Consider the following 13,085-nt stretch of genomic DNA (forward strand, 5'->3'; position numbering starts at 1 on the left):
AGAGCTTGAATATAAGTCAGCTTTGTCTTTGTTTTAAAGGAAAAATACTTTGGCCTTGTATGTATGCAAATGTTGTATTTTCTATAAACTTTTTACAACTTTAAGGAATATTCAGGACTGGGCATGGTGGCTCACGCCTGTAATCCCAGCACTTTGGGAGACCAAAGTGGGTGAATCACTTGAGGTCAGGAGTTTGAGACCAGCCTGGCCAACATGGTGAAACCCTGTCTCTACTAAAAATACAAAAATTAATCACATGTGGTGGGCACCTGTAATCCCAGCTACTCAGGAGGCTGAGGCAGGAGAATTGCTTGAACCCAGGAGGCTGAGGTTGCAGTGAGCCCAGATCACACCACTGCACTTCAGCCTGGGCAACAGAGCAAGACACTGTCTCAAAAAAAAAAAAAAAGAAGAAAAAGGAATATTCAGCTCCCTAAATAAGACTTAAAATTAGTACAGCAGGCCAGGCACAGTGGCTCATGCCTATAATCCCAGCCCTTTGGGAGCCCAAGGCAGGAGGATCACTTGAGCCCAGGAGTTCCAGACCAGCCTGGGCAGCATAGCGAGACCCTATCTCTACCAAAAAAAAAAAAAAAAGTTTTAATTAGCCAGGTGTGGTGATGTGCACCTGTGGCCCCAGCTACTCAGGAGGCTGAGGTGGAAGGATTGTTTGAGCCCAGGAGTTCGAGGTTGCAGTGAGCTGTGATTGTGCCAGTGCACTCCAGCCTGGGTGACAGAGCCAAAATCCTCTCTCAGAAGAAGAAAATGGTTACAGCAAAGGAAATAGTTGCTGTATTAGGTGATCACTTTTGTCCACAGCATGTCTATACTAGTTTCGGGAATGTAGAGTTCACTTAGAATCTTCTCTTCCCAGAGTGAGGGCATCCTGTGGCACCGGGGTCGCAGGCTGGAGAGGACAGAGGTGACCTTGAGGTTCTCTTCCTGTGTGATATCCCCACCGTGTCATGAGGCAGCCTAGCACCTTTTCAGGGAGCTCCAGTTATCAGCAGAGTCTTTCTTAGACTTAACCATCGGTCCCAGTAATGCTTTCTAGAGTGACGCAGACCAAATCTGCTCGTTTCTATGCTGGAAGTTTCTTCGAGTATCTGAAAACTGGTTTTGTGGCTTCCCTTAATTCAGCTAAAGCGCCTCAGTCCTTTCTGTGGAGTTGGGATGAAGCAGGCCCAAGCAGCTGGTCCACGGTGCTGCAGAGTGTCAGGGTGACAGTTGGGGGTGGGGTGGCATTCGGGGACAGGGGTGGTGTGAGGGGGTCTTTGCCCTTCCCCAGGACTGACATCAGCCCCCCACCACTCTTGATAAACTCAGAGGCTGAGTAAAAGCAGTGTGACTGCCATGCACACAGCCGCAGGACAGGCTCCTGCCTTCCCTTTCCCAACCAGAGTGCTCTTCAGAAAAGGTGCTCACTGGAAGCGCTTGGGGGGCCTCTGAGAATCCAGTTGTCAGGAGCAGAGCCAGGCTTGTGGGTGCTGGAGGGGCGCTCTGCCTCCAGGGTTGCGGGTTCTCACCCCTGCTGGTCAGGTCTGCTCTGCAAAACCTTGTTTGGCCTGTGGTGGGGGCGTCCCTCAGCACTGCCCACCACTCACCCACAGTCCCTCTTCCCCATAGACAGACTCTCAGGACAGTGTCTGATTCACTTCTCTAATGTCTGAATCGGTCAGAGTCAACTCTTGTGCCGGTGGCCTGTGTTGGAGGTGCTGCTTTTAGTAGGAGTGGGAGGGAGAAAGTGATGGTTGGTGTTTCTGGGGCCACCTGGAAAACGGGATTCATACAGATTGCTCCCTCCCTCCCTTTGAGTTTCTGTTCTTGCTCTTAACCATTTACCATCCCCGTATTAGTCCCATGCTCTGTATTCACACTGAGGGATCAGGAAATTTCCTTTTGAGTCAGAGCCTTTGCCCCTCTCAGCCGGTGAGACACAGCTGATCCTCTAGGTGCTTAAAGTGCTCGCCGAGTTTAACCCAGGGCCCCCACACTCCTGGTGCTAAGCCAGTAATCTGTTATCAGCGATATGACATGATGTCATTTTTCTCAGCTCTTCAGACAATCTTCTTTGTCTTTAGTCTTCTTCTTTTGGCTTTGCAGTCTGCAGAACTACTGAATTCCAAGCTGCCTCGGTGGCAGGAGACCTGTGTTGATGCCATCAAAGTGCCAGAGAAAATCATGAATATGATCGAAGAAATAAAGACCCCAGCCTCTACCCCCGTGTCCGGAACTCCTCAGCCTTCACCCATGATCGAGAGAAGCAATGTGGTAGGAGCCAGTTTTCTCTTCCAGATTTCAATCGTGTGTTTCCTAACTTGATCTGGGCCAAATTTGCCTGTGTTGGTGGGAATCACAGGTCCCCCTTTATTACTTCCAGGACCACCTTTTCGCACCTCTATCCCCTTACCTTTAGGGGCGAAGGTAGCTGGGCACATGTTTGTTTTCTGTTGTTGTTAAGGTGGAGTCTTTCTTGCTCTGTCGCCCAGGCTGGAGTACAGTGGAGTGATCTCGGCTCACTGCAACCTCCACCTCCCGGGTTCAAGTGATTCTCTTGCCTCAGCCTCCTCAGTAGCTGGGATTACTGGGGCGCACCACCATGCCCGGCTAATTTTTGTATTATTAGTAGAGACAGGGTTTTGCCATGTTGGTCAGGCTGGTCTCAAACTCCTGACCTCGTGATCTGTCTGCCTCGGCCTCCCAAAGTGCTGGGATTACAGGCATGAGCCACCATAAGTTGGGCACATGTTTTATACTATGTTTGGCGCTATTATCTTTGTTTTGGAAATTTTATCCTTACTGTTTTGCTTTTTTATTTTTTTTGTTTTTGAGACACAGTCTTGCTCTGTCACCCAGGCTGAAGTGCAATGGCGCAGTAGGCTCCGCCTCCTGGGTTCACGCCATTCTGCCTCAGCCTCCCAAGTAGCTGGGACTACAGGCGCCCGCCACCACGCCTGGCTAATTTTTTTGTATTTTTAGTGGAAACGGGGTTTCACCATGTTAGCCAGGATGGTCACGATCTCCTGACCTCGTGATCCGCCCACCTCGGCCTCCCAAAGTGCTGGAGTTACAGGCATGAGCCACCGCAACCAACCATACGTACTGTTTTTATTGGTAATCATTCCAACTAAGTTTACTCCCAAGGAAGGAAGTATAGGTGTCTCAGAATAAATTAGACACACTCTGATGGCATTCATCACAACGTAAGGCACTTCAGGAAAAAAAATAGGCATCAAAGTATTCACAGTAATGAATTCACACATTTGTAGTTTGCTGATCTTTGAACCTGGGCTCTATGTGGAGACTGGGATGCAGCAGGTACTTTGAACACATGGATCCACTCTTTCTGCCCATCTCAAACCCCCTGAAATGTGGCCAGTCATGGTGGCTCACACCTGTAATCCCAGCACTTTGGGAGGCCTAGGCGGGCGGATCACTTGAGGTCAGAAGTTTGAGACCAGCCTGGCTAACATGGTGAAACCTCGTCTCTACTAAAAATACAAAAAATAGCCAGATGTGGTAGTGCGTGCCTGTTATCCAGCTACTCAAGAGGCTGAGGCACAAGAATCACTTGAAACTGGGAGGCGGAGGTTGCAGTGAGCTGAGATCGTGCCACTGTACTCCAGCCTGGGCAACACAGCGAGACTCTGTCTCAAAATAAATAAATAAATAAATAGCCTATTATTTAAAAAAAAAAAAAACAGCCTTGGGAATCTGTGTAATTCCGGTTCTGCATTATACTAATATTGGACTAATAAAGAATTTTTCACAGGTTAGGAAAGATTACGACACCCTTTCTAAATGCTCACCAAAGATGCCCCCCGCTCCTTCAGGCAGAGCATATACCAGTCCCTTGATCGATATGTTTAATAACCCAGCCACGGCTGCCCCGAATTCACAAAGGGTAAATAATTCAACAGGTAAGAGATTCAGTCTGATTTATTTGAAGATACCTTTTACATTTGTTTTAAGATAAGCTGTGAAATAAATATTTTGTATAAATGTATTGCAAGGTTTGGAGGTAAACAAGCAGGTATGGTAGATACATTCAGCCCTGGCTTTGCAGAGCGTGAGTTCAGAAGAAATACAGGACTAGACTGTGAGACGCTCTGATAAGTGATACATTTCTCTGACATTTACCAGTTCTACGCACTGACTGATGTTTATCCAGAGTAAACATACTGTTGAGAATTATCTATTTACAAATAAATGGAGGCCAGGCGCGGTGGCTCACGCCTGTAATCCCAGCCCTTTGGGAGGCCGAGGTAGGTGGATCACCTGAGGTCAGTTGTTTGAGACCAGCCTGGCCAACATGATGAAACCCCATCGCTACTAAAAATACAAAAAATTAGCCAGGCGTGGTGGTGCCTGCCTGTAATCCCAGCTACTCGGGAGGCTGAGGCAGGAGAATCGCTTACACCCAGAAGGCAGAGGTTGCAGTGAGCTGAGATCGCACCACTGCACTCCAGCCTGGGTGACAAGTGGGAAACTCTGTCTCAGCCAGTCCATCAGTCAATCAATCAATAAATAAGAAACATGCATAGCCTCGCTGTGTGTTCCATATTTGGTGGCAATTGTAATAAAACTTTTTTTGCAATAAAATAAGCTGTAAAGGTTCACATTGAAATGGGAAAGGTTCCCTTGTCCCCCTTGCAGGGCCTGCGATGGGGATGTGGCTCGCCTCTTCAGTGCCCCGGTGCTCAGACCTCTAGGGGAGTAGACAGATGGGCAGGCTGTGGGGCTCCCACCTCATAGCAGTATCTAGAGATGAATGTTTACAGCTGAAGCCCCAGTGGGCGCATGTTACCGTGAGCTCTTTTAGTTTTAGTTTTAGTCTATAGGTGGCTTGTGTTAACCAGCTCAATTACACCCTCTACCTTGTCACAGGGAAAGAGGATTTTCTGTATCCCGGGTTCTCGCCTTGGTGTACCGGAAGAATCGGATCATACGTGGGCTTGGAGAATGAGTGCAAGGTTTTACTGAGTGGAGGTAGCTCTCAGCAGATGGGGGAAGTCAGGAGGGGATAAAGTGGGGAGGTTTTCCCCTGGAGTCGGGCCACTCAGTGACCTTGGCCAACTGTCACAGCCCAACTCTGTGTTGTTCTGCTGTTCGGTGGCCTGCCAGCATGCTGGAGCCTGTCAGTGCCTCCCTCTTGACACCTAGCCACTGTGTTTGTTCCTCCAGCAACGTGCTTCTTTCAACGTTCAGCAGCTTGTGTGTCTGCCTGCTTAGGGTCTTGAGGGTTTTTATAGGCACAGGATGGGGGCATGGCAGGCCAGGGTGGTCTTGGGAAATGCAACATTTGGGCAGGAAATGCCTGTCCTCACCTAGGTCTGTAGGAGTGGAACTCTAGCCAGAGACCACACCCTCCTCTACCCAGCACTTTCGTTCCACAGTTCTGTATCATTTAAAGGGACCACGCTCTTCCCTTCCCAGCACTTCATAATTATCAACATGACAAAATTATGATTATTAAGCTTACCAATAAGCTTGGTTTGAATTTTTTTTTTTTTTTGGAGATCAAGTCTCACTCTGTCAGCCAGGCTGGAGTGCAGTGGCGCGATCTCGGCTCACCACAACCTCCGCCTTCCAGATTCAAGCGATTCTCCTGCCTCAGCTTCCCAAGTAGCTGAGACTACAGGCATGCGCCACCAAGCTTGGCTAATTTTTGTATTTATAGTAGAAATGGGGCCTCACCATGTTGGCCAGGCTGGTGTTGAACTCCTGACCTCAGGTGATCCACCTGCCTGGGCCTCCCCAAGTGCTGGGAATACAGGTGTGAGCCACCATGCCCAGCTGGTTTGAATTCTAATCAGTGTTTTTCATCATCTCTAACAGAGCACCTCATGCTCTTTGAAGAACTTAAGTTCCAACTTGGATTTCTTAATTCTGTTGACTATATTTCAACAAGCTGGGGCCAGACGTAGTGGCTCACGCCTGTAATCTCAGCACTTTGGGAGTCCGAGGCGGGTGGATCGCTTGAGACCAGAAGTTCGAGACCAGCCTGGCCAACATAGTGAAACCCCCATCTCTACTAAAAATACTAAAATTTAGCCAGGCATGGTAGCTCAAGCCTGTAATCCCAGCTACTCAGGAGGCTGAGGCACAAGAATCACTTGAACCCAGGAGGCGGAGGTTGCAATGAGCTGAGGTCGCGCCACTGCACTCCAGCCTGGGTGACACAGTGACAAAAACAAAAGTTGGAGCCAGTGACCGTCTGCAGATGTTGCCAGCTGCTTCACTGGTCAGACCCCGTCCTTCTGCACAGTCTTTAGCACCCAGGACCCTTGAGACCTGTGCCATGGCCCCAACCCATCCACGTGGGGTGTCTCACAGGCCCCCATGGTGTGAAGGTTGCGGCAGTCAAGCTGTTTGTGACAGCGAGCCCTGGACCACAGCGTGTGAAGCTATTGGGCAAAAGAACAGAGTTTTCCAGAATGATGACTAGGATGGCCCAGCAGAGGAAGATGATGGTCTGTAGGCATTTGCCTTTGAAGGAAGTCCTGTCAGTTAACTAAAATACACAGTTAAAGTATGTAATACTCTATGCATCCCAGTGATTCAGATGACTCTGGTTCTTATTGGTAAAAGCAGAATGAAAATTGCTGGTGGAGGATTGGGCGCAGAGACTCATGCCTGTAATCCCAGCACTTTGGGAGGCCAAGGTAGGTGGATCTCGATCTCAGGAGTTCGAGACCAGCCTGGCCAATATGGTGAAACCCTGTCTCTACTAAAAATACAAAAATTAGCCGAGCATGGTGGCACGCACCTGTAATTCCAGCTGTTCAGGAGGCTGAGGCAGGAGAATTGCTTGAACCCAGGAGGTAGAGGTTGCAGTGAGCCGAGATCACACCACTGCACTCCAGCCTGGGCGACAGAGCGAGACTCTGTCTCAAAAAAGAAAGAAAACTGCTGGTGGGTTCAACACCAGCGAAGTAGAGAGTGGCAGGTTAAGGGGGCGCAAGGTTTATGTTGTAATCATGAAGAATCTGCAAGAATAAAGCAGAAAGAGATCTTGCATTGTTTTAAATTAAAGATGCTTGTTGTATTACTAGCCTGGGAAAATTTGAATGGAAAAAAAAAACGGCCAGAAGCAGTGGCTCAAACCTGTAATCCCAGCACTTTGGGAGGCCAAGCTGGGAGGATCACTTGAGGCCAGGAGGTCAAGACCAGGCTGGGCAACATAGCGAGACACAAAAAAATTTAAAAATGAGCCTGGCATGGCGGCGTGTGCCTGTAGTCCCAGCTACTTAGGAGGCTGAGGAGGGAGGATCCTTTAAGCCTGGGAAGTCCAGACTACAGTGAGCTGTGATCCTGCCACTGCACACCAGCCTGGGTAACAGAGTGAGACTGTGTCTCAAATGTATATACATACATATATATATTTTTTTTCTACCTTTTTTCCCCTGGAGTGGAAATATCAGCCTGTGTTTGAATGGAGACATGAACAGCACAGCCTCGTGCTCATGGGTAGAGAGTATGGGACAAACCTGCCCTAGCTGGTTCCTGGCCCAGCCACTTGCCAGCTGTGGGGTCTGTCTTGTGGATAATAAATAGCAGCACCTTCCTCCTGGGAGCCTGGCGGGATGGCAGCTGTGAGACATTGAGATCGGTGACTGGCACCTGGTGAGGACTCTGTAAATGGAACTCATCCTCACCTCGTCCTTCTTAGGCCTGGGGGTGAGAAGCTGAGCGGCCAGCATGGCAAGACCGACTGCATTTCCAGCTTTCTTCTTTTCTTTGTGGACATTGGCAGTTGGGTTTGAACTGTGGCCCTAGCCTGCCTTTGCGATTGGAATTGCGAGGGCAGTTTGGCGTTGGAGCAGTTTGCCTCTCTAAGAAGAGCCATCCTGGCTAAAGCAGAGTGCAGATCAACCCGGCACACACCGCCTTGTCCTTGGGCCTGGAAAAGAGCCCGCAGCCGCAGGGATCCTCTTCCGCACGGTGCATGCCTTCAGGCTGCACGCTGTCTCTGTTTTCAACAGTCCCTGTCCCTTCTGGGCAATGATCAAAGCGAGGAAATAGGACAGGGTCAGTTTCAGGGGAAGGAGCGTTGTTGGCAAGATGAGAACAGGTGGATTCCTGGGGTTTGCTCATTGGAATGTGCCTATTGATTCTCATGCTTTGAAAAGCCATTACTGCTACACTCCCTCCAACAGGTACTTCCGAAGATCCCAGTTTACAGCGATCAGTTTCGGTTGCAACGGGACTGAACATGATGAAGAAGCAGAAAGTGAAGACCATCTTCCCGCACACTGCGGGCTCCAACAAGACCTTACTCAGCTTTGCACAGGGAGATGTCATCACGCTGCTCATCCCCGAGGAGAAGGATGGCTGGCTCTATGGAGAACATGACGTGTCCAAGGCGTAAGTCTGGGCGTGATGGTCCCCGCAGGGCTCCAGATGGCCCCTCCCTTCCAGAGCAGCCAAGCTGCAAACTGTCTTCGTGGACATGCTCACATTTTAGCCAAAGTTAAGTTTATGGTTTAGTTCTAGTTTAGTTAACTGAAGTTATTCGATCCCAGGCTATTTTCTGTATGTCTGTGCATGTAGAGATACATTTGGTGCATGCATAGTTATTAGAGCGTATGAAGTCACCTGTCTGAAAGTAGTTTAAACATTCTTTTGTTTTTAAAAAAAATTTAGCATTTGGCCGGTGCAGTGGCTCATGCTTGTAATCCCAGCACTTTGGGAGGCTAAGGCAGGCAGATCACCTGAGGTTAGGAGTTCCAGACCAGCCTGGCCAACATGGTGAAACCCCATCTCTACAAAAAATACAAAAATTAGCCAGGCGTGGTGGCAGGCGCCTGTAATCCCAGCTACTTGGGAGGCTGAGGCAGGATTGAACCTGGGAGGCGCAGGTTGCGGTGAGCCGAGATCTCGCCACTGCACTCCAGCCTTGGGTGACAGAGCAAGACTCTGTCTCAAAAAAATAAATAAAATAAAATTAGCATTTGATTTATTGAAGATAATCTGCATATCAGATATACTTTGTTAAGGTTTAGCACGTAGGTAGTTTGAATGCAATCCTCTTAATTTCAGCCATAATTATGTGCACAAGCCTTCCTGTAACTAGCTTGTCAGTTTTCTAGACAGATTGTTCAGATGTATTAAATAAAACCAATATGGAAAAAAAAAGGGGTAATCCAAATCAAATTAATGTTATACATACAACATATATTGCTTTTTAGCTAGGCATGGTGGTGCACACTTCTAGTCACAGCTACTCGGATGCTGAGGCAGGGGTATTGCTTGAGCCCATGAGTTCGAGGCCGCTGTGAGCTATGATCGCACCACTGCACTCCAGCCTGGGCAACAGAGCGAGACCATGTCTCTATTAAAAAAAAATTGTTAACAATACACATTGTTCAGTGTATGTGAAAGTCCATATTTACCTATTAAAAGCCTTAATTTCATTTCCTCCACACGTGGGCGTTTCTGGAGCAGTGGACCTGTCTGCCCTGAGCTCTCACCAGGCTGTTCAGGGAGGTTGCCGTCCACGTGTCTACTGCTGATAGGGTCTTTTCTCCCTCTTTGCCGGTAGGAGGGGTTGGTTCCCGTCGTCGTACACGAAGTTGCTGGAAGAAAATGAGACGGAAGCAGTGACCGTGCCCACGCCAAGGTAGCCCTGAACGTGGCTGAGCTCTCCCGGTGACAGAAACCCCTGCCTTGTCGTTTCTATAACACACCACCATCTAGCTCTGTCGCAGGCCCTGCCCTAAGCCTCAGCTCTCGTGGACTAGTCAGAGATGAGACCGCAGCTCACAGTGCTGTCTGCCGTGATTTCTGTTGTCCCCGAGCTTTGCTGCTGTGAGGAGACCCAGCCCAGGCCGCCTACTCCTCGCAGTCCTGCAGCCCTCTGAAACTCCCTCCCTGTGCCCTGCCCCTCCTGGTGGCTAAACCCAAGGCATGTGTTTTCTGTCCTTATCTTACACTTATCTTACCGTTCTTATCTTACAGCCCTTAACGCTGTTGTATGCTTTTTCTGGAATGTTCTCTGGCCCCGGCTGCTTGACCTGTGCTTTGTTTGTCTTCTGCCTCACCAGCTCTTTGCACCCCTCTTCTGCCCATCAATTAAACATCAGTGTTCTTGGGAGTCACCCTGGGTCCATCCTTCCTGCCTGTGCTGGGCCATCTCGTCCACTCCCATGGCTTGAAAAACACTGATGGGCTTTGCTGAGCACCTCCATGCCAAAAACCCCCAAATCCGTATTCCAGATCAGATGCTAACAGTAGTTATTGCCTAGAGACTGTCCAAAGGACTTTGCATTGATTTTTTCACTTAATTCTCACAGCAGCCCCATGAGGTGGGCCCCCACTTTAAAAAATGAGGAAACTGGCCGGGCACGGTGGCTTGTGCCTGTAATCCCAGCACTTTGGGAGATGGAGGCAAGAGGATTACTTGAGGCCACAAGTTCAGGACCAGCCTGCACAACATAGCAAGATCCCCATCTCTACAAAAAAATAAACAATTAGCCAGGGCATAGTGGCATATGCCCATTATCCCATCTACTCTGGAGGCTGAGGCGGGAGGATCGAAGTTCACGGAACCCCCATAGCCCATCCAGCTAGCCAGGTAGAAGGCCTCCAGGTCCGACATTGCATTCCCCAGGGTCTGATGCTGTCTGCAATCTTCATCCCTAGCAGAAGAGCTAAAATGCCATTGTGCTGGGGAACAAAAACTGAGTAACACTTTTAGGATGTTAAAATTTCAAGTGTTTACATTTTTTTTTTTAACTCTTAGCTCATTGCTCACAACAGCTTTTGCTAGTCTCCAATTTCTTTCCTTAGATTAAATCAATCAAGAGCCAGACCCTAATTTAAAAGGTTTCCTCTCCTTTTGTCATGTCTTTTAAATAATTTTTTGGCCAGGCGCAGGGGCTCATGCCTGTAATCCCAGCACTTTGGGAGGCCGAGGCGGGCAGATCACCTGAGATCAAGAGTTCAAGACTAGCCTGGCCAACATAATGAAACCCCGTCTCTTCTAAAAAATAAAAAAAAAAATACAAAAAAATTAGCTGGGCGTGGTGGCAGGCGCCTGTAATCCCGGCAACTTGGGAGGCTGAGGCAGGAGAATCACTTGAACCAGGGAGGCGGATGTTGCAGTGAGCCAAGATCGCGCCACTGCACTCCACCCTGGGCAATAAGAGGGAAACCCCGTCTCAAAAAAAAAAAAAAAAAAATTTCTTGTGAGGATATGTTTAGAAACTGCTAAAAACATTAGTGTTTTAGGCCGGGTGTGGTGGCTCATGCTGTAATCCCAGCTGAGGTCAGGAGTTCAAGACCAGCCTGGCCAATATGGTGAAACCCCATCTCAACTAAAAATACAAAAAATTAGCTGGGCACACTGGCGTGCACCTGTAATCCCAGCTACTCAGGAGGCTGAAGCAGAAGAATCACTTAAACCTAGAAGGCAGAGGTTGCAGTGAGCTGACATCATGTCATTGCACTCCAGCCTGGGTGACAGAGTGAGACTCTGTCGCAAAAAAAATTAAAAAATACAGTGTTTTGTATTGATATATGTACTGTGTGTGTCTGTGTGTGTGAGATCAAGACCAGGTTTTGATGGGTGATGTACTGTTACTGTTGTCCTTGGTCAGGGACACGGAGGATGTTTGGGGTTTGGTGGTGAGACATTATCTAACACGTGCTGTGTCCTTTTTGGGTTTGAGCCCCGCGCCAGTAAGAAGCATCAGCACCGTGAACTTGTCTGAGAATAGCAGTGTTGTCATCCCCCCACCCGACTACTTGGAATGCTTGTCCATGGGGGCAGCTGCCGACAGGAGAGCAGATTCGGCCAGAACGACATCCACCTTTAAGGCCCCGGCGTCCAAGCCCGAGACCGAGGCTCCTGTGAGTAAAGCCGCAGCAGGGCGTCCTGGGTCCTGGACTCGCCATCCCCGACTGGGAGGCGCAGGTCCTGTGGTGACTGCCTTGCTCTGCTCTGTCCCCAGGGGGAGGGTGGTGTCCCCGGGGAGGAGGGAGGAGGGGACTTGCCGCCTTTGATCCTCTAGATTCCCTTCTTTGTCATGCAGCCTTTCACCTCCTTGACTTCAGCCCTTCTTTCATGTGGACTCTATCTTGTCAGTGAGAGTTTACACACAGTCGCCTCTAGTTTGCTAGATTTTATTAGGTTTCTTATCTCTCCTGCCTGGCTGCAGTCTTTTAGCCATTGAATCACCATTTTCTTTCATTTTCTTATTTTCTGAAGAGAGGCTTACGTTAAAAGTGGTAACTTCATCTTTCTTCAGAAAGTCTTTACTCCCAGGCACTGCGGATGTTATCTTTAACCCTAAACCTTCTAGGCACGGGGTTTAGGGTTAATGATAACCCTGAAAGATAACCCTAACGTGCCTCTGGGGGCCCAGCATGGAGGTCGTGGGCTCCCGGAACCAATTCATCCATTCCCGCCACTGCACATGTCTGCTGGGCACCAGGCCCTGGTGCGGGCTCTCCAGCTAGAGGAGAACAAGGCCAGACTCTGCCTGCCTCTTCAGAACTTCTGTTCTAGTGATAGGAAGCAGACAATAAAAAATAAACAAAAACAGTGACGCTGGAAGCCATGCAGAGAATAACACAAGGTGAGGTGATGGCGTGGTGGGGAGCAGCGCAGCTGGACATCACTCCCGGGCTGGGTTGGCTGAGGTTAGTGCGCCCTGGCGTGAGACCTGTGGGTGAAGGGGAGGAGGCTGGGTGGTGGTGTCTGCACCCCTCGCTCCAGGAGCTGTCTTGCTTTGGGGCGAAGGAGCTAGGCCCCTATACCTTGTGTCCGGGGCCTTAGTTCAGCTGTGAGTGGTGCCCAGGCGCGGAGTGTCTTGATGATATGAAACGGATGCGCTTCTAAGATGTGCCTGCCCCGGACCTACGCGTGAGCCTTGAGGAGTCTGGGAATGTAGACCTGCCTCATTGTAGACTGCATTGGCATGATTTGGTTTAGGAATGCTAGCTTTTGAAACTTCATTCAAAATGTCTTTGAGGCCAGGTGCAATGGCTCATGTCTGTGTAATTCCAACACTTTGGGAGGCCAAGGCAGGAGGATCACTTGAGCCCAGGAGTTTTAGACCAAACTGGGCAACATAGCAAGA

At 49.2% G+C, this 13,085-nt stretch overlaps 1 protein-coding gene and 1 long non-coding RNA gene across 3 annotated transcripts in view; one reads left to right on the plus strand and one right to left on the minus strand.

Moving 5' to 3' along the window:
• Positions 1-13,085, plus strand: part of BAIAP2L1 (BAR/IMD domain containing adaptor protein 2 like 1) — a 111,291-nt gene that overhangs the window by 86,886 nt on the left and 11,320 nt on the right. Inside the window, exons 8-13 of one of the 2 annotated variants that reach the window (XM_055393174.2) lie at positions 2,104-2,271; positions 3,773-3,920; positions 4,888-4,989; positions 8,160-8,367; positions 9,545-9,622; positions 11,673-11,853. In XM_055393174.2, coding sequence (XP_055249149.1) covers positions 2,104-2,271; positions 3,773-3,920; positions 4,888-4,989; positions 8,160-8,367; positions 9,545-9,622; positions 11,673-11,853 — 885 coding nt within the window. The remainder of the gene's footprint in view (positions 1-2,103; positions 2,272-3,772; positions 3,921-4,887; positions 4,990-8,159; positions 8,368-9,544; positions 9,623-11,672; positions 11,854-13,085) is intronic. The other variant, XM_055393177.2, reaches the window with a different exon arrangement.
• Positions 3,922-9,551, minus strand: LOC129534776 (uncharacterized). The gene is made up of 2 exons (XR_008681477.2): positions 9,396-9,551; positions 3,922-8,541 (listed from the first exon to the last, which is right to left on the minus strand). It is a non-coding gene; the product is annotated as an uncharacterized lncRNA (long non-coding RNA).

This window comes from Gorilla gorilla, chromosome 6 (genome assembly GCF_029281585.2).
Source record: "Gorilla gorilla gorilla isolate KB3781 chromosome 6, NHGRI_mGorGor1-v2.1_pri, whole genome shotgun sequence".
Classification (NCBI taxonomy): Eukaryota; Metazoa; Chordata; class Mammalia; order Primates; family Hominidae; genus Gorilla; species Gorilla gorilla.